This window comes from Dermacentor variabilis, chromosome 1 (genome assembly GCF_050947875.1).
Source record: "Dermacentor variabilis isolate Ectoservices chromosome 1, ASM5094787v1, whole genome shotgun sequence".
NCBI classification, from domain to species: Eukaryota; Metazoa; Arthropoda; class Arachnida; order Ixodida; family Ixodidae; genus Dermacentor; species Dermacentor variabilis.
Genome location: NC_134568.1, coordinates 6,411,168 through 6,438,062, shown reverse-complemented (window position 1 = coordinate 6,438,062; position 26,895 = coordinate 6,411,168). Strand labels below are relative to the sequence as shown.

General features: G+C 44.6%; 1 protein-coding gene and 1 non-coding gene across 2 annotated transcripts; one reads left to right on the top strand and one right to left on the bottom strand.

The window, feature by feature from the left end:
* Positions 1–624: 624 nt before the first annotated feature.
* Positions 625–26,895, top strand: LOC142569934 (replication protein A 14 kDa subunit-like). The gene is made up of 4 exons (XM_075678633.1): positions 625–731; positions 1,818–1,892; positions 16,980–17,091; positions 26,771–26,895. The coding sequence occupies exons 1-4, from the start codon at positions 660–662 to the stop codon at positions 26,839–26,841; spliced, it is 330 nt and encodes a 109-aa protein (XP_075534748.1). The 5' UTR covers positions 625–659; the 3' UTR covers positions 26,842–26,895.
* On the bottom strand, positions 26,321–26,393 carry TRNAW-CCA (transfer RNA tryptophan (anticodon CCA)). The gene has a single exon. It is a non-coding gene; the product is annotated as a tRNA-Trp (tRNA).

Sequence of the window (26,895 nt, the reverse complement as noted above, 5' to 3'; positions counted from 1 at the left end):
AACGTGCAAGCAAATACGGCGTTATTGATGTATCTTAACAGTTTGTATTACTTATTTTTTGCAAATTATAAGAATTTCAGTTGTGTTTTGAGGCAGTTTTAGTTTATAGATGCAGAAATTTTTTCACAATGTGTCTAAATTTCGCGCGCTAGGCACGCTGGTCGATCGCAGCGCCTACTGGTGGCGTCATCGCATAAGCGTCCCCAGTTCTCCCATTGTTTTTCCGCACAGACGGTACACTGCCGTATTCCGTACACCATATGCATACTCGAAAGTGACGCACACCGGTTGAAAGAGGGTTGAGCTCAGGATCAACATCAGATTTAGAAAACGCGGGAGTGTGCGGCCATTACGTTATCGGTTCATCACAAATTTCATTTCTTTCGTTAACTTATTTTATCAAAATTCTTAACAATATTTTCATTACACTTTTAAATTACAGTTCTATCGTCCCACACTCCGCTATTCAAATCTAGCTTCGCTTTACTTCTAAGCATACGGAAAACCGCCTGCTTCTTGGCCAATCCCCCATAGTGGGTATGCGCCACTCCTTAGGATACAAGACAACACAAGACCTGCATCTGCAACATCGACTCGCACCCTTCCGGCAGCTGTGCACGCTTGAAACCCGTCGAAACTTGACAGTTACAAAGTGCGACATGCGCGTTAACGCCGAGCGCCTCGCTGATTACCAGAACGAGATGGTATGCCTTGTCGGCAGGTTCCTCCAGGTACCGTATTTCTTTTTCGTCGTTCTGAAGTCAGCCGATTGTTTGGAACGATCGGTGCGTGACACCGCTAATCACCAAGGCATATAACATACTACGATTACTAGAGTGCTTTCGGTTGAGCGTGTTTACGCTCCACTCAGTGGAGCGGAAGCGTGAATGCGCATGCGCCGTCTGCTTAGCCGTAAGCGGGCCAGCGAAGCAAGGAACACGGTCCGCTGCCTGAGCGGAGCGTGCTGCGCAGTGCTTTGGCTAGCGTTGTCGTCAGAAAGTATTGGATTGGATGCAGTGAGCAAGCTCGCTGGCTGTCACCTGGCGTTCCCCAAGATGGCGCTTTATTTTCCATTGGATAAAATTGACCGGTAACACATTACAAGTGCACGTCTAGATACTTCATGGAAAAATAAGTCATATATATATATATATATATATATATATATATATATATATACGTTTCACTGTATAAAAGTGATCACTAGGCGTTTTTATTTTCTTTAGTTACCCTGAATTTGGCCAGTGCAGCGCTACAACAACGAAAGGTCCGCTCCGCTGCACTACGCGTATAACTAAAACGTTTGAAAATAGCCCGCCGCTCCGCTTTGGCTTAGCGGGGCCACTCGGAGCGGAGTGTACCATAAGGACGCCCAACTAAAACACTCTACTACGGGTGTCACACGCTGCACTTTTGATGGCGATGTAGCCCAATCCGGATCAAATTTCTCCAAAGTGATCGGTCCTTTGCGCAAGCTGAGGAAGTGTGTCAGTTGTAATCAAGATATTCGATCCGGATCGGGCTCGATCGCAATGATTGACACATGTTAATGTTGCGAAAAACGAGATAGAGATGTGCACCCTGGAAAGCGAGAACCGGCATGGCATGCCAACAGCATCTAACAGAAAACAACGATTGAAGAGGCATGTGCACAAGGAGAACTAGCAGCTGCCTTGTTCTGTAACGCGCATATTTATCGCCACTTTCTGTATTACGCGATCTCACTATTACCACAAGCTAACGCATGACACACTGTGAAATGCTGCACTCCAAAATAGTGCTCATCATTTTATGTCTTTCCTTGTTCTATACCGCAGTGCAAACCCAATGGCATGTCATTCACGATGGAATCCCCAGACAAGAAGGTTGTCCAAATAAACCTCAAGGAGCCAGTGAGTTGGAATTGTTAACCTCTCTTGACAGACGTCATTTGGCTTCTATCGGCTCTAGTTGGCGCTATCAGTGAATCGAAACAGCTGCGCCGGCCAGCCGCGGTAGCTCAGTGACTATGACGCCCAGTTGCAAAAGACAACAGGAATTCTTGTCGCAACTACAGAAATTTCTGTCGCGACTACAGAAATTTCTGTTGTACGACAGAAGTTCCTGATGTTTCTGTAGTTGCGACAGACATTTCTGACGTTACGACAGAAATTCGGATGTCGCAACAGAAACATTCTGTCGCGAAGACCAAGAGTTCTGAAGTCGCAACAGAAATGTTCTGTCGCGTCAACAAGAGTTCTGATGTCGTTACAACAGCTTTCTATCGTCACAGCGATTCTGACGTTACGACAGAAATTCTGTCGTCGCAACTGAAAGATTCTGTCGCGACGACGAAGAGTTCTGAAGCCGCAACAGAAACGTTCTGTCGTGACAAGAATTCTGTAGTCACAACAGCTTTCTATCGTGACAGCGACTTTGACGTTACGGCAGCAATTCCGACGTCGCAACAGAAACACTCGGTCGCGACGGCCAAGAGTTTTGTGGTCGCAACGGAAACGTTCTGTCGCGACCACAAGAGCGTATGAAGTCGCAACAACAACTTCTTATCGCAACAGTGATTCTGACGTCGCAACAGGAACTCTCTGTCGGGACTACACAGAAATGTGCTACTTTCTGTCGCAGCGACATTAGTTCTGACGCCTCGACAGAAGCGCTTTCCGTCGCGACGCTTTAAAATTGTATGTCAGTTTCGAATTGGTGGTGTACACTGTACTTTTCTCTTGCACGGTATTCAATCGCGCTTCTCTGAAGCCGGCAATGCTGATAGCACCGACACCGGTATTAAAGTCGACGTGGCCAATTGTTATAATTGTGCCTTACAACGAGGCACTAGAAACGCCATACCGGCCTCATCAAAATCATACTATCTGCGGGAATGGCTGCGTATCCGTTTTACTTTATTTGGTAAGATGTGGCACAGAGGCCTATAGACTTACATGTTCCGTTACACTGACACATTAGTTAACTTCCCAGAAATATTGCATAAGCTTTTGCGAAGCGAAAATGAAGTATTGGGTTGTTCCTTAAAGTTGCGTGAGAAGCTCTCTCACTCTGGTCTCATTATTCTGGTACAGCGCTGCCGTGAGAAGCCAGTATCCTGTCAGAAAGAACACTGATCCACGAATGTGTATGTAGCTATTTTGCATTGAACACACGAATTATATGCGCGCTCAAAAGTGTAAAGAACGAGAGACAACTGTCGAAATTAGCAGTAACAACCCTAACAGTTACCGTTGTCTATTTCTAAATTTCTTATTTATTATGGATATCGTACATCAAAATTGATGTTATAGCACTCCACGATGTACCTGTCGATGGCAACAACACTTTTGCTCTTCTAGAGATGCGGCAGTTGACGCGGTGGAGTGATAGCGGATCTTGGCGCTTAAAATGGAAATGTAAACATCAGCTCATCGTACTATTGACATGGCCAAAATGTACACTCGAAAGACATGGTCCGAGAGGAAGAGCCGTGTGGAACGGCTGTGCTGGAAAATGCTCTCTGCTGGAAACAGCGTATCGGCCCCAGGCCGAGGATCGTCGACCCCGTTTTTGAACGAAGATGCAACTTACAAAGTTGTCCTCCCGCGTCTACCAACCGGTGACGATGTTTTGAATTCTATTTTCATTCATGCGGACTTGAGCGGCAGACCATACCGTGCTCCTGACTTCCGAGACGCTCTGATTGAGGTAGTGAATACTACCTCAATAGTGTAGGTGTCGGACAGTATGAAATGAGCCATGTAGGGATGGTTACTTGCGCTAGTAGTGCGGCAAAACAGACTCTCGTCGCCCGTGGTGAGCTCCGTGTCAAACGGCTGAAGTGCATGGTGATAGATCCGGAGACTAAAAACATCAAGCTTAAATTAGTATGGCTTCCACCTCACCTTGAACCACGACGCGTTGAAGAGGCGTTCAGGTGAAGTCGGTAGAGAGAGAATTATGGAGATGCACTGGTATGGAACAGTCGGTGACAATAAACCGGGAGGTTTCCTTGGTGCTCAAGGACACTATCACCGTAAGCTCAATACCGCACATTATGTCCATTTATGGACACCAGTGCCTCGCACTTATCCCCGGTAGGCCTCCTCTGTGCCTTCGTTGCAAGCGTGTGGGACACGTTCGGCGACAATGCAGAGCACCGTCTTGAAGGGGCAGCGCAAAAAGACGATGACAGAAGGCAGGAACTCACAACACAGCACAGTACCAACTCGCCCAAATGTCGATCCTTCTGCAGAACACCGAGAGGCTTACAGTGCCACTGATTTGGTCACTCAGCGGACGCTTGCGTGTCCACGTACGCCAATAAGCTTCGTTCTGGGCAATATAGCACAGACGAGCCACAACTGGACCATCTCATGGATTCTACAGAGGTAGTAGATGCCACCGGAGAGACTACAGGTGGCATTAGGGACGAAGACCAGGAGTCCTTGAAGCCAATGCCAAGCAGTCACAAGAGCTCAAGTAATACTAGCGAAGCTACAGGCGAGGATGACTCAGTTTGCCCACCTGGCCTAGCAAGCCTCAAAGAAAAGCCCCCTGATGACAAGGAAGAAGAGGAAGAGGCGATGGACACAAGTCAGGCAAGGAAACGTCCGGCACCATGCAACGACGAAGAAACAGGAAGTGCACTACAGGCGACCGAGAAAGTGCCTCCTAGTGCTCAGCGAACTCCCTCTCCTGGTGATAATGTGCCGCGCCGGTTATATCAGCGTAGTCAGGAGAGTGCCACAAAGAAGTCCAAAGGAAGCAAGACCACAGATTTACCTGTGGCCAAGGGCGATGAAACACAAAAGCTTTAGGTGAGCAAAATGGCTACCGCCTTCATCTTCCCCTTATGCGTAGCGACACTCAACGTACGTGGGCTGAGGAATATAAGGCGTCAACAGCAGCTACTACACGTGCTTAGGTAGCATGAAGTTGATGTTGGTGCAGTGCAAGAGACAAAGATATCGTCTGCTGGTGATGTCAACCTTGCGCTGCAAGCTTTTCAACCTGATTACGAGGTGTGTATTAGCCAAGCATGTGGTGCTTCCGCTGGATGCTTTTTGTTAGTCAGAAAGCAGTTAAATCATTCTTCATTGTCGCTACGTGTTCATGGGGAAGGCCGCCTTATATGCTGTGACCTCTCTTTTCATTTCCGTAATTGGCGATTTATTTGCGTTTACGCTCCCTCAAAAGTGAGTGACAGGAAGGCTTCCTCTCACTTGCTCCGCTCCTAGATACTGACAGAGATTTGGTACTGTTGGGAGACTTCAACTGTGTTTATCATTCCAGAGATCACCCATACCTAACCATTATGATGCAAGTGCTACTTTTCTGCATCAGTTAACGGAAGATCACAATCTAATATACGTGGGCGCCTACACACCTTCTTGAGTGCGGTTCACGCACTTTCAAGGCGTCTCCCATGCTAGACTTGATCGTGTGTATGTTTCGACGAATCTCTGGTCTAACATTCACAACTACGCCATGAAGCCTGTATTTTTCACAGACCACTGTTTAGTAGCTGTTTCATGGGGTCCCCGAAAATTTCGCAAGTTTGCTCCAAACTGGGAACTGTGGAAACTTATTACACAACTTTTGCGAGAGGAAAGTTTTGTAAACAAAGTGAAAGAATTATGGCTAGAAATAACACAATGTCAACAGCTTCCTTTGTTTGCTCAATGGGAAATGTTCAAAATAGAGTAAAAAATGAGGCGATTGCCATTTCATGTGAGCTGTCTCAAAGAAAAAAAGCTGAAAAGTATTACCTTTATGATCTACTTCACAAGCTGCACGCTTTCGAAAGCCAGGAACCAGGGTTGTATAGCGATGAAATAAATACAGTTCGCGCACAAATACAGAAATATGAGACGGAAGTGTACAAAGGAGCAATGGTGCGTTCACGCACAACTCGCTTCACAGAGGAGCAGCCCACAAAAAGGGCTCTCGGAGATGAAAAGCGATACGCGCTTTCCAAGCAAATATTGGAAATTGAGTCTGGTGGGTCTATATACACAGAAACGTCCCAAATAATAACCCTATTTGAAGCTCACTATAAAGATCTTTTCACTGCAGTTAAGCCTCAGAATGGATACGATAAAACGCTGATCAGTTTATTTCGCTTATGCCACACTTAGAAGAAGATGATCGACTCAACATTGATGGGCCAATAACTCGAGAAGAAATTAATTTTGCCGTCGAAACGCTGCAGAACAAGACGCCTGGTCCTGATGGCCTTAGTGCTGAATTTTATATAAAATTTCAGGAATTCCTGTGTCCTTTTCTGGAGCAGCTTTTCGAGGAAGCCTATCCAAATGGTGAGCTTCCTCCATCTTTCTATCAGGGCCACACAACCTTAATATCAAAGAGCACTGATGATGCAACAATAAAGAGAGTAAACGGATATAGGCCGATATCGTTATGTAACGTGGATTACAAAATATTTGCAAAAGTAATGACAAATAGATTGCAGACAGTCATTACTACATTAGTAGGTGATCATGAAACATGCGGAATTCGAGGCCGCTCTATACAGACAAATGTTCATATCGCACGTTCAGTCCTTGAGTGCATAAAGGGTAGTACGGATCAAGTAGCTCTTCTCCATATTGACCTCGCCAAAGCCTTTGATAAGGTTCAACACGAATTTTTGTTCCAACTACTGCGACATATTAAATTAGGGGATGTATTGTACAATGGTATAACACTTTGTTATAAACATTGCACTACAAAGTTAATTGTGAACCGTACCCTCTCAGATATAATACAAGTACAGTCATCCGTACGTCAGGGTTTTCCACTCTCGCCTTTACTCTTCGCCATATACTTAGAACCGCTTTGCTTAAGCTTAAGCGTTCTTTGCAACTCGAGCATTAAAGGATACAGGTATGCCGAGGTGGAAATGAAAGTGCTAGCTTATGCAGATGACATTGCCTTCTTTTGCGTCGATAAGCCAGGCATTACCAAGGCAGTAAAGGCTAACCTGCGTTTCTGTGAGACTGCAGGAGCTAGTGTAAATTTTGACAAAAGTAGAGGCTTTTGGCTAGGCATGTGGGCGCTCACTCCCTCTGTATTCGCGAATATTCATTGGAATCAGTCTCCGTTGCGATATCTTGGTGCGCCCCTCGATAACTTCCGTAATAGTGGACCTCATTGGACGTCCACGATAACCACTATCCGTCGAAAGGTGACAACCCGGCAGGCAGGGACGTGATCTCTCCATTTTTGCGAGAGCTAAGGCATGCAATACATTTCTCGCTTCTAAGCTTCTTTACGTTCTGCAGGTCTTGCACTGCTCACGTGTCCATGTCCAGGCATTTCATAGAATATTTGCATGTTTAATTTGGCATTCATCATGGGAAGCCATGAGAAGGGACAAACTTTTTCTCCCGCTTGAAAAGGGAGGGCTGGGTCTTGTGCATTTTTTTGTGCGACAATTGGTCATGCGCTTATTTTACCTTAAAAATGTCTGTCATCCATTCCTTCTCGCAGTTAATCGAGCACGTCTTGCGTCACACCTCCCTTTTCTTTTTGTCACGACAAACTTTGCTCAAGAACTACCGTTATGGGCTTCCTAAAGGAACTTGTCGACACTATTTCATTCTTAGAGCCAGATTCACCCTTGAATATTTGTTTACCGTTAATCGCACGTCGCTAAATGTAGCACTTATAGATAACCTTTTTCCCTGAACCTCTGTACCGAAAGCCGTATCTGTCTCTATTTGGTCAAGATGTTCTTTGCCGTGTCCGTAGAATTTGCATTGCGCCAGCAGCGAAAACGTTAATCTTTAAGCTGCACACCTCCACACTGCCAGTTAAAACGTGGCTTCAGGAAGAAGGACTGTATGTACCCTGAAATACAAATTGTACACTTTGCAATCAACCCGCGACAATAGAACATTGCTTTATGCTTTGTCGTGACGCATTTCTTTTTTGGGACATTTTGCAAAGAACTATCAAAAAAGACTTTCCTCTCACATATTATGGTATCCGGTTCCTTCCTTTCAAAAAGACAGCCAGTAATACACCATGTGATTTGTTTATGTTACTAGGACTTTATTCATTATGGAGAAGTCGATTGATCGACAGACATGCCGAGCCACCTCGCTCAACAAGGTCTATCTTCCGAGAAGAGGCTGCTCAAGTCCGTAGTGTGGTGGCTACATATGATCCCGTCCCTGAATGGATTTCGCGTCTGGGCACTTGTGTTTGTTTGCCAGAATTTTGAACTGTCATTGGACTTTATGCTATCTGTGAATTTGTTTCTCTTACATGTTCATATGTAATGTAACTGCATTGCTTTGACAGTACCGATAATTCCATGCAATAAAGGAAAAAAAAGATTTCGGACTGGTGCAGTGGTAAAATGCCTGGGATCGTGAGGTCGCAAGTTCGAATCCTCGGCGGGGATGTTCTTCTTTTAATTTTTTTTACTTCTTTATTTATCTTTTTGTACTAACAAATTTACATAGCCTTAAGGAGGTCTCTGTCAATTTTTAATTAAATATTGATCAAGAACTACAGAACTCTCTACTACAGGAAGTCACACTACAGACAACAGTACTACATACAACAGAACTACAGAAACAACGTCCCAAAATACGACAGACTGAAATGTGCTGGATGTCGCGGGCTGGAATCCCAGCCGCCTTCCGTTGAGGGCGAAATGCAAATGCGCTCGTGTGCCGGTGCATGAGTGCACGTTAAAGAACCCGAGGTGGTCAAAATTAATCCGGAGTCTCCTGCTACGGCGTTACTCCAAGTCATGTCGTCACTGTGGCACTTAAAGCTTCCGAATTATTATTTTTCTTTATATATTTTTTAAGTTGCGCATAAGTGTACAGTTAGAGGTATCGGAGCATGAAGCTGCATGAGGACTGTATCGGGATCGAGGTTGTATGAAGTGCTACAAAAGCATACCATTTAGGAAATACAAAATCTCCAATTATGATATTAATATGCCACAAAAATAATCTTTACAATACAAAATAGCTCCATGATGAGCCCTCAATGTATTAAAAACTGATAATGAAGCGTAGCAATTCACTGTGAATTGAAAGTAGCGCGACAAACAAGAAAGAATACACACCCCAAGTGCTTACTCTCAACTAGACATTTAATCAGGCAAAACAAGTATTTAGACGCAAGCAGAACTAAATATGCAGATGCCAATAATGCACAAAAACCACTCTACACTGGTTAAATTCTGCAAAAAAATGGGAACAAAACAGAGTGCGTGAATAAAATAAATATGAGACGCAGCGCTGACACGTAAATTCAGAAAGGGACATTGCTCAGGCTACCCCAGTTCATCACCGCCTACTGACAGCACAGTAACGCGAGATTCACGAGCTTTCTGTATAAAAATTGCTTGTTATTTCTCGTGTCAAAAGTGCCGCATACTATACAATGTTTTTAAACAATGACAAACCGTTGCAGGACTTGCTTGGGGTAGCTAGAGGTGATCCATAATCTGTACCTAAATTGTTCTTGTGCTCCCTTACTGCCGTATTTAAGCATCCCATTGTCTGACCTATGTACATGTGCCCGCAATGCGTGGGAATTTGGTACGTGACGTTACTTGCAGTAGAGCTAATTTTCCGAGAGTCCTTTTGAAGCCGTCCTTATTTCATGGGGCCCGTAGCTTCTTGCTTAGTTTTTTTTTTTTTTTTTTTGTGAATCGCAGCACAGACACAGGATTGCGAACACCTTGAGTCTAGCAAAAATCTTAATTGCAAGTAAGCCTTTGTGGCGTATTTCTTTCTTTTTTTTGTCATGCGGCCCTGATTTCACCATAGAGCTGTACTAGTTCACCCAAATGTCAACCTTGCTGTAATAGCTGTTCCTTTTTGGAAGTGTCGCTATATATTGAAGCATATATAACACTCACCCAAATGCTTATAGTTTTTCTTGCAAATGGTACACTGATTGCCAGTTCTGACATCTTTCAATGTTTATGTTTGTGTGTAATGGCAGGTCACAGCCTGGCCTTCGCTTTCCGTGTTAGATATACCGCTGCCATTACTTCACACAGCATGTAGTATCATGCATTTTCATTTGAACGTATAAGTGCAACTGACTGCTTCCTGCCTCTTACCTTGGCTAGCGTTGTGTAACGCTGAAATATACAGCAATCAACAGCCATGTGCAGTGCATTAATGAAATATGGTATGTTGAAAAATATGTGTGTGCATGCATGTGTGTACATTTTTCCTAGTTTGTAGATGCATTGATGTGATTGTCATCACATGTAGCATGTATATGTTCAGAGTAAATATACGGGCCTGTACAGCATCAACTTATGTGCCAAGTAGCCAAGTGAGAAATATGATCTCACAATTCAGTATGACCAACAACTAGCAAAGGACCAGCACTAAGACAAATTCAATAGCTTTTAAGGGAGCTGGTTACGGCATTCATAATCCTGCCTATCGAACACATCGTGGTGCTTTTGGAGCAAGCTGTCATAAGCAGGTTAGTCAAGCCATATTCCACAGAGATCAGAAGATCATTTCCCTGATCATGAGAAGGAAATTTCCAGAAGAATAAAAATGGGTTGGAGCTCATACGGCACGCATTACCAAATCCTGACTGGGAGCTTACCACAAAAAAGTGTAGAATCATTGCATTCTACTGCTGCTGAAATATGGGGTAGGAAGTTAAAGGTTAACAAAGAAGCCCGAGAACAAGTTAAGGACCACACAAAGGGTGATGGAATGAGAAATGTTAGGTGTAATGTAAAAAGACAGGAAGAGAGCAGTGTGTATCAAAGAGCAAACAGGGATAGCCGATAGTCTAGTTGACAATAAGAAAAAAAACTGGGCAGGCCATGTACTGTGTAGGGCAGGTAACCTGTTACAGAATAGGTGCAAAGGGAAGGAAAGCGCAGTCAAGGAGAGCAGAAAATTAGGTGGTGCGATGAAATCATGAAATTTGCAGGTGCAAGTTGGAATCGGCTAGTGCAAGACAGGGATAATTCTATACCATTGGGAGAGGCCTCTGTCCTGGCAGTGGGCATAAAAATAAGCTGATGGTGATGATGATGGATTCAACAGAGTGCAAGAATGTAAAGTGATAGACACCTATGTCACCTGGAGGTGTGGCACTTTAACTAGTTGCAAACTGACTATGGTGTTTGGTGTGCTGCATATTGTGCCAGGCTGTGAGTTGTCTGTGCCATGGTCAATGCTTTACGAGTCTGTAAATGCTTCACTTGGGACATGTGCTTGAGGCCTGAAAGCCAGAAGAGTAACTGAAAACCTTCTGTTCACATGACCTTTGGGAGGGTGCTGGCCTGCTTAGGATGTTCAGGGATTGAGAACAGTGGCTAAATGGGAACTTCTGCTAGAACCATGAAGCAGATTTTTTTCCGGGTGAGTGGATGCCACGTAAGGGTTGCACTGTCGCCATTAAAAGCACCCTGACAGGCACTATTCATTACTGGTGCAACAACATGTGGCACATGGGCGTGATAAGATCTTATTGCACTTGGACTTTATATGGAACACCACAGAGTGATGATGATGGCAAAAGTTCACCTGGAATGTCCATAGAAAGGCTATAAAAATAAAAGCATGATTTGTGGTACCACTGCAGTTTGCAAAACTTTTAGCTTTGTTTACTGTCACTCTATTATAGTAGTGGCAGTGCTAAAAATGAATAATTGTGCAAAAGTGCTTTGTCATGCAACAAACAAAGTAGGAAGGGAAACACAATCCCACACTTAAGAAAATTGCACTTTTGCCATGTGTTCCATAAATAACACATTGGTGTGTCCATCTGAAAATACCAATGATAGTTTGTTTGACTGCTGGACTTACACTAACTTTTTTGAGGGGGTATGGTGAAAGAATGGTCCCTGCTCCACCCACTGTCTTTCATCTGCACTGCATCTTCACTGTAATGCATGCCTTGGTCTGACATTATTCGTGCCAGATACTGTTCTTAGCGACTTTCTGTGCCAATTTAAAATTTTAATTCCTACTTAAATCACGAACAGCATGCTTGATTCTATCACTGTAAATAATGTCCTTTTATTTCTACCAGTGCTCTTGGATAACTTGCTTCGGATAATCTCTGCTAAACCAGCAGCTTTCACCTGCAATGTTTACCAGTTTCTATGGCCTAAGAAATGGTGTACCAAATTTAGGCCTCCAGCTCATGAGCCATGTCATGGGTTCAGTGCTACTGAGAAAAAACAAAAGAAATGGAAGTACAGCTGCTGGGTGGCGCCAGGCAAGATCCTAGTACGGAAGACCGACAACTAACATATTATCCACATGATGAAAGAATAGGATATTACGCAAATAGCCTAATTGAGATCTAACTGAAATGCAAATTGAAGTGCTAAAATATGTACCTAAATACAGTTGAGGAAATCAAGAACTCTCATGAATGCGATAATTTTTAATTCTTGCGCTGCAACATTCGTAGCATTAGCAGAAATATTGACAACCTACACTTATTTCTAGCTGAACACAAATTTCACTTTGACATAATCGTTCTGACCGAGACATGGCTTAAACCTGACAAATATGTACACGTCCCCGGTTATAACGTAGTCACTAATTCATCACATAACAAAACAAGGGGAGCAGGGGTTCTACTGTTCATCAAAGCCAACCATGGGTTTAAAGTCTGTTCTAATGAGACTACACAGGCATCACTGGAATATGAGATGTTATTTATTGAACTTACTTTGGAATCACAATCGGCATCATTTATCAGTCACCAAGTACTTATGTCCCTTGTTTCCTTCAATCATTAGAAAATATGTTTGATGTGATATGCAACAAAAATAAGACAATTGTATTCGGTGATATTAACTTAGATCACAATAATATTTCATATTGGACACTATATGAATCATATGGGTTCGTGAATCTCATTACAGCGCCTACACATGTAACAAACACTTCTACAACGCTTATTCATCATATTCTGTGCAATCTTAAATCTACAGATATTACTTCCGGTGAAGTAGACACGGATTTATCGGATCGTTTTCCAGTGTTTTAGTTGTAACTGCAACGTGTCAACAGCCTAAACCGTGCCATCAAAGAGCTACCTATGGGGATAGAATTTTATTTTCATAAATGTTACCTGTGAACACATCATGGAAGCCATAGATGGAAACAAAATGTATGAACGCTTGAATAACACAGTATCACAGTGCATAGTGCTAAGTCAAGGCCAGATAAAAAAAATACTACAAACAACCAATAAACCCTTAGATGACGCAAAGTGCCTTAGAGCTATCCCGTATCAAGGATTATTGGTATAGAAAGCAAAAGGAAATAAAGGAAACGTTTACGACAGAACTCAATACAAGTACTTCAAGAACAAATTAGCACACTTACGATATTGTAGGAAGCATTACTATAATCGTGCTGTCATAGCAAATCAAACGTGCCCTAGAAAACTATGGTAAATGAATAATTCGGTCATTAAAGGGACGACTCGGCAATCCAGGCTTCCTGACATTAACCTATACGGTGACTCAAAACAACAATTAGCAAATGTATTTAATGATATTTTAATGAATATTCGTCTTATCGTATCGTTGCTATGTACCCGATCCCACACCTGCCTCCTGCCTTCAAGTACAGCAAACTCTTTTGTTTTTTTGGATAGTACTGCTGAATAGGTAATGTCTACCATTCTTTCTATGCCGACCTACAAAGCCTCGGGATGTGACAGTATGTCATTAAGCTTAGTAAAGTCTAATCTAGATTTGTCGTGCCCTTATCCGACACAAACTTTTAATTGTGCTTTTTACACTGGGACATATCCCAATCTTCTGGAGATAGGGTCTCTCCCATCTTTAAGAGTGGTGGTCACAACCTGGTAGAAAACTGCCATCCTATTTCAATGCAGTCTACCGTTAACACCGTTCAAGAAGCTTATAGTCAAGTGAATAACTAAGTTCTTGCTAAAATACAATATATTAAAACCGCATCAACACGGACTTTGCCCAAAGAAGTCGACCAGCACCGCACTTGCTTATCTTGTAAACTATATTAACACTTGCCTGAATAACAGCAAAATAGTAATTGGCATATTCTTGGACATTAAAAAAGCATTTGACACCATCGATCATGAGGTCCCGGCAAAAAAGTTGCATTGTTATGGATTTCAAGGTGACTTTATATTTTTTCAGTATTATCTAGAAGAAAAATACCATTGTACACTTCGACAGTGTCTCATCCTACTTCCTACCTATTACACACAGCGTTCTACAGAGGTCGGTTTTCGGTCCGATACTATTTTATTCGTACATCAATGACCTACCCCAAAGGTTTGGTAAAGGTGAGGCAGTAATGTATGCTGAGGATACCATAGCTTTATTCTCTGGAAAGGATATTAGTCTCTTGGAAACACTGCTAATAGAGAACTAGAAAAAATAAACTGGATAAGGGACAACAAATTAACACCAAATACATCTAAAATAAAGTAATGTATTTTGCTGTCCAGTAGAGTTAAAATACTACCAATAATGTTGATGATTGCATTGACAACAATTACAGAAGCTCAGTAATATGAATATATCTGTATAATGTTAGATTCATCCCTTCATTACAGGGCACACATACCAAATGTTTGATGTTTGCAGCCAGCTCAGTCATGCATGTTTTATGTTATGTCAGGTGTGTCAGCATTTTCCCGCATGTACACGTCGAGTGATTTGCTTTAGTATTTTTCATAGTAATTTAACCTAGTGTATTGAGACATGGGGGCTAACCTATTCCTTTTACCTAGATCCAGTGATTGAGCTGCTGAAAAGAGAGCTTCGAATTACGTCCTTCTCTGGCTATACGGAACACACAGAACCGCTATTAAAAAAGGAACAAACATTATGCCATTCCTCATTGTCAGGGTCTTCAAAACAGCATGCTCAGTTCATGCCATACTTTCGGACAATGGGCCCCTTCCAAGTACCATTTTCATTACATTACACAGGCACACAAGGACACAATTGAACAGAAATTTTAACATACCTCCTGTTAGCAACTCGTACAGTAAGCACAGGTTAGCACACATTGGAATGAAAACATGGAATAACCGTCTTAAGTCGATAAAAGAGGGTCCAAGATTTTTATGGTTTTTAAGCAAGCTGTAATTCAAAATGAGTATGTTTCAATAGTGCAATATTAACGAATTTTGCTCTTATTGGTTTTCCTCTTGTGCTACAACAAATTTAATAATAATGTGGGAACAACAATATTAGCGGAATCTGTACTTACAAATCACATTACCTGTTAACCTGAGTTGCAGTGGTATTCATTTGCATGGGCCCAGAACTAACAGTATTGCTAAAGGCCCAAGTTATTTTCAACAAAATTTGTAACCATATGTAGTAATTGATGCAATAATCGTAAAGTCTGAAGTCTGTGCGATAATTGTGGCTCTTGCAGTAAATTGTTTATATAAGTGCTTCCAAGCGTTGTAGGCGTTTTACAAGCCACATAGAATGTTTGCCAGCAGCCTTGGGAGAACAGAGTGTGGCAATGAGTTAACATTGTGTAGTGGTTTGTGCTGAGATGCCAATATGTTAGGCGCAGAAGACAGTGAAGTAACGCCACCATCGATTTCGCGCTTCAACTGATACTAGCCATGGCTACGGTCTTTCAGTGGTACACATTCTCGCTGTAAATATACCTTGTGAATATCCGGCCCCTTAGCGCTATGGGTAGTGCTATGTAGGCACATCAGGAGAATGTCCAGGAGCAGTGATACTACATATTGACCATCGTGAAGAAATGACAAAGGTGAAAATATTTATTTAAAATAAGGGCTATGTTATAGCTGATGTGTGTGCAGTGTTTACGTTCGTGGGTTAATCATGGCTTTTGCAATAAGTTACTGATTGCACTACTCGAAAGTATTATGCAAGCATTACATATGCATATTTTGATGATTTCTGGGAAGAACAAAATATTACACTTGAATTTAAATGTGCAGGAAACAGGGGTTATGTTGCAGGTCATATGTGGTCAAAGTTTGAAGAGCAGATCAACTCTTTATTTGAGCTGCACATATGCACACATGATATCGATGACACAACCAAAAAGCAATTAATTGGCTTCATGGGGACTTTGCCCCTTTACAATGCAACAGTTAAAGCATGCAAATGTAGAAACACATATACCACATTTATTAAGGCTAAGTAGTGTTATGCATTCATAAATGTAGCGTGCGAACATTCGTATACATTCGAACAAATCATTAAACAAACATGATAAGGCTGTACAAAAGACAAGCCAGAAAACGCGAGTTGATTTCTTCTAATCACTAGGATAGTGCAACTAAGGTTGATTTTGTAACTTTCGAAGGTGTGGAATGTGGAAGCCAGGCTTTCAGATTTCAGATTCCTGGCTTTTATAATTTGTCTTGGCATGAAGTATGTACTAAGTAGTATAAACAATACTATTATATATATATATTATATATATATATATATATATATATATATATATATACTACTATATATAAGTAGTCTATAGCAGCTGGCTAATGTTGAGGCATATAGTTCTGTTTCAGGTGTTAGCTTTAATGAGCTAAACAGAGGCTTTGTGTTAGTTTCATATGGTAAATTTGCAATAATACATATTACTTTCTTGTGCATCTTCTACATCCAAGTTATGTTTAAATATGTCATGGTACCCCATACTAAATTTATAAACATTACATGCTAAAGAAATAAGGAAATGTCTCTAAATTCACTGCCTTCAAGCGGCTGCAAATAAAGTAATTGATTTAATATTCTGTTGGTCCTGGAAAGTTTACTGATAAGATTATTTGCCTGTAGATCCCATTGCATATATTTAGCGGTGTTTTGTTACGGTCATTAGGAATAATGCCACCGCTTGAAAGAAAGGGCTGTGCTAGAACTTGGTCCGTGATTCTGCAAGGCTGTGCAAGTCTGCTATGCTTGCTTGACGCAACTTGAGACAGCTGGGCTCTCTGTAGTGATGCATTGTGCTTTGTTCATGCAGATTCAAGAACCACTGGCGGGCGTCATCGAAGTAATTGGTAAAGTGGCTGCTAAGTTGACAATTGCCTGTGAAAGTTACGTGGTCTTTCCACCTAAATTAGCGGAAAACTTCGGTAAGCACGTGGGGCTATGAAACATTTGTATTCTTTCAGGGTGGAATTTGTGTGTTTTACGCATGTGTTCTGTGTTGTGACTACTCCAGAAAATGACCATGGGTCTTTGATAGCTTTCCAATGTTCAAGCAAGGCTGCATATATACACGGTTTCATAATGCAGTGTCAGAACTTAGTGTGCACCCCCAGGAGCTTCAGGTTCAGTGCCTTATCACTGTACAGTCTCAGAAAAAAAGTGTGTTTGTTAAGTGTACGATAATCGCTTTTTTATGTTTTCAAATAAAAGTAATGTGTATTGTGCCCTCAAGCACAAAGTTTATCATTTTCTGTGCAATACATGCCAAAATTGACTTGTCAGTTTGTGATGAGCTGCAGAGAAAAGTTGTTGAAAATCTGTGAGCTTCTGTTTTGCCACACTTCTGCCACTCATCAAATTTTTTCCTGCCCACTCTGGAAAAAAGTGGAAGCTTGCCAGGGTCTTTGTAAACAGAAAAATGGTCTAGAATCATCTGACTCACGTGGCACCCTCGCCTGCTTTGCTGACTTTTGATGGGTGCCGGAGTCATTGCCTGCTGTCTATGGGTAGGCCAAGTTCATGCTGGCAAGGAAAGATGTGTTTGCCATTATGCCTGCTTATAAATGATACATCATAACTGCACTGCTCCTATCTCTTGCCCCAGAGTGCAATCACTGAAAATGAGTAACAATCTGGGGAACCTAGAGTATTAATATTTAGTGACAACCATAGTAAGGCAAGTAATGAAAAGCACAAGAGAAATTATTTTAGTAAACTGAGCTGTTGTATGTAACACTGAATATTTCTCACAACTTCTTGGGGCATATTTATATCTGTGGCACTGGACAGCAGGCTAGTTGATATTATTACGATATTATCGAGTGATACTCAAGGGACGAGCCGCCGCGAGCGAGTGTCGGCCTGACGGTCTGGCTCCAGTGTAAATAGCCTGTATATTGCCTCTTTCATCTGTGTATTTCCACACGTAACATTCTGGTGAAGGTCTGCGATCTCCGTCCTCACCACGGAACTCTGGAGTGGTTGGTACATGGAGCTTGTCACCATGCCTCCCGGGGACGAGACCGCCTCTGCAACGGCTTCGGCTTGTCCGGCTGCTCCACTCATCATGGTTGCCCAACATCGCGACCCTGGTGTGTTCTCTGGCCTGGAGGGAGAGGCCGTTGACGAATAGATCAAGCTCTATGAACACGCCAGTGCTAATAACAGGTGGGACCCAACGATCATGCTCGCCAATGTCATCTTTTATCTCGGCGGCACCCCACGCGTGTGGTACCAAACGCATGACGACGAAATAACCAGTTGGGACAGTTTCAAAAAAAAAAGCTCAGGGAACTGTTCGGCGACCCCATTGGGCGCAAGGCTGCCGCGAGAAAGGCTCTTGCGTTCGTGTTCAGACATCTACAGAGCCGTACGTTTCATACATCCTCGACGTCTTGGCTCTATGCCGCAAAGCTGACGATACTATGTCTGAAGCAGATAAAGCGTCGCATGTGCTAAAAGGCATCGCCGACGATGCTTTCAATCTGCTTGTTTTCGGCCACGTCTCGACTATCGACGCCATCATCAAAGAGTGCCGTCGCCTTGAACAAGCTAAGAGCCGCCGTATCACACATCACATCACCCAGCTACCCAACACTGCTGCTACGTCGACATGTGAGGGTCGACCGCGTCAGACCACCCCCTATGACGACGTAACCCATATTGTTCGCCGCGAGCTCGAGGCCGCCTGCTCGCCAGCTTTCTCCGCGACGCTGCCCGATCCACCAGCAACCACAATTGCGTTGATTCAGGCCGTCGTCAGACAGGAATTTGAGAACATGGGTCTCAACTCCGTGTTTTAATCGTCTCCTCCCACGGTTCCCCAGTTCTCTAGCAGCCCTCCTCGTACCCGGCAGTCCTTTTCTGCCGCTGACAGCGCTATCAAGGCAGCTATCCACAATCCCTAACCTTCACCACACTTTCTACGCCGACGATATTACCCTATGGTGCGAAACCGGATCTCCGGGGAACGTCGAAACGACCCTCCAGAAAGGCGTCGAGACCATAGTTAACCACTTACATAAAGCCGGACTCGAACCTTCAGCAGAAAAGTCGGAACTTCTCCTCATGAATCGAACACATTACCAAAAGAAAACAAACGCCCTGATACAACTCACCTTATTAGGCAAGCAGATACCCAAGGTTACATCGTGCCGAGTACTCGGCTTTATCATAAATCACAACAACAATGCTAATTCTAGCGTTATACAATATCAAAAGGACTGCCGAAATCTCACGCACCTAATGCGAAGAATCGTTAGCAAAAAACACGGACTGAGAGAAGAACAAGCAACACAGCTCGTGACTGCGCTCGTGTATAGTAGGCTTCTGTACACCGCCCCATTCCTAACACTGACACAAACACAAATTCGAAAACTCGAATCTTCACTCAACACCCTTCACAAGGCCGCCCTGGGCCTACCGATATACACCTCAAATGAGCGCCTTCAACAAACGGGCCTCTTTCACACTTTCGCAGAACTAACACAACAACACCGAGACAGACAAGTAGCGCGATTGTCTTGTACGGAGCAAGGATGCGACATCTTGAAACGAGCAGGGATCGCCCCTATCCAGTTGACACCAGTTAACCAAAGCCCTCCGCTACCACGCAACATTGCATTTACAAACATACCAAGAAATATGACGCCACACCTACATGACGGTCGACGTCAAGCGCAAGCAAAACATCACCACATAGACAGGAAATGCATCACGATATCCACGGACGCCACACGCTCTGACATGGGATCATACGCGTATGCAATATATACACCTGGACAGACAGCACCGATCATCCAAACAGCTGGGCCATTTTCCAACCCTCCCAACATAGCCACTCTGGAGACTCACGCGATAATATATGCCATACAAGAAGCCTCTCTACACAATAAGCACCACTCCAGTAACATCAACCTTTATACCGACTCCAGCAAAGCCATTCGCAACATACAACGACTGTTGGAAACAAACCTACATGACATCTTAACAGAATCCTTTAACCGCAAACCGAACATTACAATCACCCTGCGTTGGGTGCCTGGTCATGCTGGGATCGAGGGAAATGAGTTGGTTCATCAACGTGCCCGCGAAATTAACCTCCGGGCGCCCTCGATTCCCTGGCCAAATCCAACGACAGTGGAAGACGCTGCCACGTACAAAGCGCAAATAGCTGATTACTACAAGAACATCAAGGAAAACCGTACTATTTTTCCCCAACCTCACTCCTCACTCAATACGGAACAAACACATGTCCTTCGTAAAGTTCAAACGAACACTCTTCTCACGCCACTAATGCTCTACAACTTCGGTTGGCGTAGCACAGCTCACTGCCCCAACTGTCCGGAGATAAGGGCAGGTGCAGAACACATTCTGTACTCATGTAACACTGCCATTACCTCTCCTCATTTTCCTTACCCTCCCCCTCCTTCCTGGAGTGCTTGGCTTCACTCGGACTCGGAGGATGAACAACGAGCCTTAGCGGGGCAGGCGCTGTACTTCACTGGGCCTTAGTGTTGGCCTTAAATAAAGTTTTTTCCTTCCTCCTCCTTTTCTGCCGCATCTCGCTGCAACCCTTCCGAATGGCGTACCCCTGATGACAGGCCGATTTGCTTCCACTGCTGTCGCATCGGCCACGTCGTTCGTCACTGCCGCAACCGATGGCCACCACCTCCTCGGACATACGCCGCCGCTCATTCCCGCCCCTTTGGACCTTCGGCTCCCTATGCCACACACCATGAACCCACTGCCGCTGATGCTCCTGCCCCGAACCTTCGCTACAGCCGCTCGCCCTCACCTCGACGCCATCAGTCTCGTTCGCCCCAACCCCGTCGCTTCCCTCCGTCGCCTATCGCCTCCTGGATCCAGCCGGAAAACTAGGCACTGCAGCTTCTGGAGGTGAAGCTGCGTTGTCCACTCTGCCCTCAAATTCTCTACTCACGTTACATACGAACCAAAGCCTTCTTGACGTTGACGTTGATGGCTATCCTGTCACGGCGCTCACCGATACAGGTGCACGTCTTTCTATTATGAGTGCTGCCTTCCGACGACGACTGAACAAGCTCCTCACCCCAGCGTCGGCACGCGTCGTCCGCGTTGTGGATGGCGGTACTGTGCCTATCATCGGCATGTGTTCGGCACGTGTCAGGAAGCATAGCCGGCCGCCACACTCCGGTCCTCTTCACCGTGATTGCTCATTGCCCCCACGACCTCATTCTCGGCGTCAATTTTCTCTCCGCGCATTCTGCCCTTATTGACTGCTCTGCCAGTACCCTTCGCCTTGAGCTGCCGATTCTTGCAGAACCTTCTGACGCACCGCAGTGCCGCCTACGCCCCACCGGCTTTATTCGCCTGCCGCCAAAATCAATAGCCTATATTGAACTCTTGTCTTCCCCACCAGTCCCTGATGGCGAGTACCTCGTCACTCCTCTGCCCGACATTCCACTACAGTATGACGTTACCGTGCCTCACAGTATACTTACTATTACTGCGAACCGCACTTTCATGCATATCTTTAATTTTAAATTGGCTAAGCAAATTATACCGCAAGGTATTTGCCTTGCCAACGTTGATTGTCTCGGCGACCATCACGTCGCAACTTTATCGACCGATGCTTCTTGCGAGTTTAACAGGCCCATCGTGCCAGCCTCGGCCGCCGATCCCAAGATACAGAAAATGGTTGCGACGGACCTGTCCTCTGCGCAGGCTGAAGAGCTTTGCCAAGTATTATCGTCCCGCGATATTTTCGACTTCGACGATCGCCCTTTAGGCCACATGCTCGCGGTCAAGCATCGGATTCTTACTGGCGATGCTACTCCTATTCACCGACGACGGTATCGAGTTTCTGCGTCGGAACGCCGAGTAATTCAAAGTGAGGTGAACGAAATGTTAGATGAAAACATCATTGAGCCTTTTTCGAGTCCCTGGGCGTCACCTGTGGTGTTGGTTAAAAAGAAGGACGGCACATGGCGCTTCTGTGTAGACTACCCTCATCTGAACAACACTACTAAGAAGGATGTCTACCCGCTCCCGCGTATAGACGATGCCCTTGACTGCCTCCACGGTTCCGGCTATTTCTCTTCTATTGATCTTCGTTCTGGATACTGGCAGATTGGTGTTCACGATGTGGACAGAGAAAAAACCGCGTTCATCACACCTGATGGCCTATACCAATTTAAAGTAATGCCGTCTGGATTATGCAACGCCCCTGCCACCTTTGAGCTAAACACCTCCTTCTGCCTTCACTGGCACATTGTGCGTAACAAAAGATAAATAAGAGTGCAAGAGGGTGGAGAACTATCCTTCAAATAAGAAGCAGCAGTTATACCCAAAGCTCTGGTCACTTCTTCATTACAGTAGACTCATAATAATTCAATCTCAGATATTTTGTTACGATCTCAGATATTCAGATACGTGCTTAGGCAAAGCATAGTGAACTTGTACATGCCAGAATAGTGACAACGTTCACTGCGTTCTCTTTGTATTACACAAGGAGGAAATAAAATGAAGCTACTGTTTATAACCAAACCACAGTTTTCACTATTCAAACGTTGGGCACGAAATGTTAGCTTTGTACGCACGAAAACTGTGCAGCCCTCATTCCTCAGCAGTAAAAAAAATTTAGTTCAGCGGTAAGGTATTCACATCCCTGCATTGTTAATGAGAGGAAACACGGCAAAGCTGCTTTGTCCAGCGAGAATTTTGAAGCATTTGCATGCGACGCTGCTCATTTTCCAGGAGCTCATTGTCACATTTAGTGATGACACCTTTGATATGCCAAACACACTGGAAGGAACCGGGTAGTCATACAGATCTTTCTTCCTGCTGAAGGCTCGGCCGACTACCATTGCCTTTAGGGCGGTTTCGATGTTTCTGTACTCACGCTCCACTTCCTCCTGACCCAAAACACTTCCTATTGGGATGCCAACTTCATTTGCAATCCTTCGTCTCTTCTGACACCACTAAAGAATTTCTTTTTCTTGCCGCACTCATTCTAATGTAGGTCGAATAGAGGAGCAATTGACACGACGAGTGCTGTTTGACAAGCGAGGAATTCTCCCGCCAAAAACGGCGCTGTCGAAAATGTACCCGGTACGCTTGATAACTAAAGAGATAGAGCGAGTCATGTGAAGTCGTTTTCAAAACGTATTCACCCCTCGTTTTTAAGCTGCCTGGCTTCCAACGTTATCAAAACATATTCACCCCTAGTTTTTAAGCTATCTTGTTTGGAACGTTTTTGATGCGTCGATTTTGGTCAAAAATCCGTTTCAGACGTTGAATCCCTTAATACGATGTTTTCAAGACTTTGTGTGCTACCTGGGGTATTTCCCCCGCTTTGTTAAAGGATTTGCCCATATCACTCGTCCGCTCACCGACCTTCTCAAAAAGGATGCGCCTTTTTCTTAGGGACCACAGCAAGCCCGAGCCTTTGCTACCCTTATTGAGCGGCTAACTCCGATTCTGTCTCATTTTGACCCCTCGGCTCCCACTAAAGTCCGCACAGACGCGAGTGGCCATGGCATCGGCGCCGTACTCGGCCACCGTCAACGGGGTCAAGACTGCGTCATCGCTTACGCCAGCCGCCTTCTTTCTGCGCCGGAACGAAATTACTCTATCATTGAACGTGAATGCTTAGCGCTCGTATGGGCGGTCGCGAAATTTCGACCATACGTGTTCGGTCACAGTTTCTGCATCCTAACTGATCACCACGCCCATTCTTGGCTCTCCTCATTGAATGACCCAACAGGACGCCTCGTTCGTTGGGCCTTACGTCTGCAAGAATACACCTTCTGCATCGCGTATAAATCAGGATGTCTGCATCAAAACACCGACTGCCTGTCCCGCCATCCTGTGCATGCACCGGACGTCGCAGATGCTCACTCGAACATTTGCATTCTGTCCATCTCCGACTTGCTCCATATCGGTAACGAACAACGCCGCGATCATGTTTTGCAATCGCACCGTGATGGACCGCCTAACCTCTGCGTCCAGTGACCCTTCCCTCCGGATGTTCACCCTGCACGATGGGACTTTATATCGTCTCAGCGTCCACCCTGATGATCCCGAGCGCCTGCTAGTCGTCCCAAGGCACCTCTGACTAGCCGTTTTCCAACAGCTACACAACGCTCCTACCGCTACACCTGGGTGTCACTCGACCGCGTGAGACGCCGCTTCTTCTGGCCCGGCATTTATTGCTCTGTGCGCCGTTATGTCGCTGCTTGCGATCTGTGTCAGCGCCGGAAGACACCTGCATTACCTCTGGCCAGTTTCCTTCAACCTATTGACGTCCCCACGGAGTCATTCTTCCGTGTGGGGCTTGACCTGCTTGGCCATTTTTCCTATTTCTACGAGAAGAAACAAGTGGACTGCAGTGGCAACAAATTATGCAACAAGATATGCCATCAGGCGAGCAATTCCAGCCAGCTGTGCCATAGATGTCGCCGACTTTCTCCTCCACGGTGTAATCCTACTTTAAGGGGAGTATGGTAGCGCGATTCAAAGACGGGACAAGAGAAGACACAAAGGGACACACACAGCGCTAACTTCCAACACTGTTTATTGTCGAAAACCAGGTCGTACTTATAGACTCAGACAACATGAGCCACAGCCTGTGTTGTCACAGCTTTGTGTTGCCTGAGTGTATAAGTACGACCTGGTTTTCGACAAGAAACAGTGTTGGAAGTTAGCGCTGTGTGTGTCCCTTTGTGTCTTCTCTTGTCCCGTCTTTGAATCGCGCTACCATACTCCCCTTGAAGATGCATTAGCAACAAGCCCACATTGCAACCCTCGTGTAATCCTACGCCACGGCGCCGCTCGCCAGTTACTTACGATCGTGGCCATTACTTGTCGAAGGTCGTCGATCATCTCCTCCGTTCCTGTGCTGCCGAGCACAAAGTCACTACCGCATACCACCCTCACACGAATGGCCTCACCGCAGGCTAACTGAAATGCTTGTCATGTACGTTTCCGACGATCACCGTGACTGCAACGTCGCTCTGCCATGTGTCACCTTTGCCTATAATTCGCGTCGTCATGACGCTGCAGGATTTTCACCGTTCTACGTTTTGTTTGTGCGCTACCCTGCATTAACCATGGACACGTTACTTTCCTAAGAATTACACACCCCAATCACTTAAGCCCGGGATGCTAATGCCCTGGCCGCCCAGACCCGACCAATAGCTCGCGCGATCGCCTTACTGCCTCGCAAGGTTCCGAAAAGTGCCGTTACGACCGTCGGCACCGAGGAGCCCATTTTTCCCCTGGTGGTCTTGAGCTTTTCTGGACACCTTCGCGTCGTATGGGATTGTCCGAAAAACTTCTATCGCGTTACTCGCTCCCGTACAAGAACTTGCGCCAACTCTGACGTGGCGTACAAGATTGCACATGCAGGCGAGTCATCAGTGCCTCCCGGCATAAGCAATGATGTTTTTCACGTTGCTAGACTCAAGCCCTATGTATGATGTTGCGGGGAAGAGAACGATGAAGGTGTCTCGAGATAGGAAGGACGAAGACTGTGGCTGCTGCTTGGGCGCCATTTCTATCTCCTGTAAATACACACCTGTTTGCATGTATGCACTTGCCATTTTGCTGTACCAATATATTGAAGTACGGTGGTTCAGAAAAAAAAGTTAAATAGCACCAGAAAATTAACAGCAAGATCTGGAGCCTATGTATAATAAATGAAACGTACGTGACAGTGATGCAACTTGGTGGTGTCAAACAGTGCCATCGGAAAATGAATGGTGCATTCATTGATGTGTGTGCCCATATTTCGTAACACTTCATTTTTTTTTTATTTTCTTGTCATTGGTTTCACTGAGTGGTGAATCCAAGTAACAGTAACATGTTCGGGCCAATGACAAAACGCGAAAGAAAGCAAAATGGGACTAATCATTACAAACGGCTGCCTGTGCATGGCGTTGCTTAGGTTGGGGATAAAATTACTTCAACATGTTTCGTAAATCAACAGTAATGGCTCCTCAAGGGTTTCAAGTTCATATGAGTGAATAAAGGCATTTAACAAGGGTGGATCTTGTAAATTACATTGCCATTTGTTAGTCATATCATAAGAAGCCAACCAGCATTACTTATGCTTATTAATTGAAATAAAGAAATGATAAATCAATGAAAATTAAAGTGGATGAAGAAACAACTTGCCGCAGGTGGGAACCGAACCCACAACCTTCGCAATTGGCCTGCGATGCTCTTCCAGTTGAGCTACCGCGGCACTGTTTCCCCATCCACTTTCTTGGATATTTATGTGTCCTAGTAGAACCCTGGAAGCGTTAGCCAGCGCCACCACTCACGTACCTTGGCCCCTTTGAAACTACACGTACTTGGCCTCACGTACTCACGTACCTTGTGGGTTCGGTTCCCACCTGCGGCAAGTTGTTTTTTCATCCACTTTATTTTCCATTGCTTCATCGTTTCCTTATTTCATTTATTAAGCACAAGTAATTTCCCCAATGTTGTCCTTGGTGTCAGTGTTGGTTGGCTTCTTATATGACTAATAAAAATTCTGGCCCTCGGTTGACCCCCTCTCTTCTCGTTTATTGCCATTTATTGTGGCACTTGCCCTCAATTGTGGTCTGCTTCTATTTCCAGACATGGACGCTTACAACGATTTTGTTGCCACTCTGAAGAATTTCAAGGATTATTACCCAGCTACGCCCTAGGCAGCATCATCCATCCTCTGGCATTGTATTTTGACATTTCTACATATTTTGAAC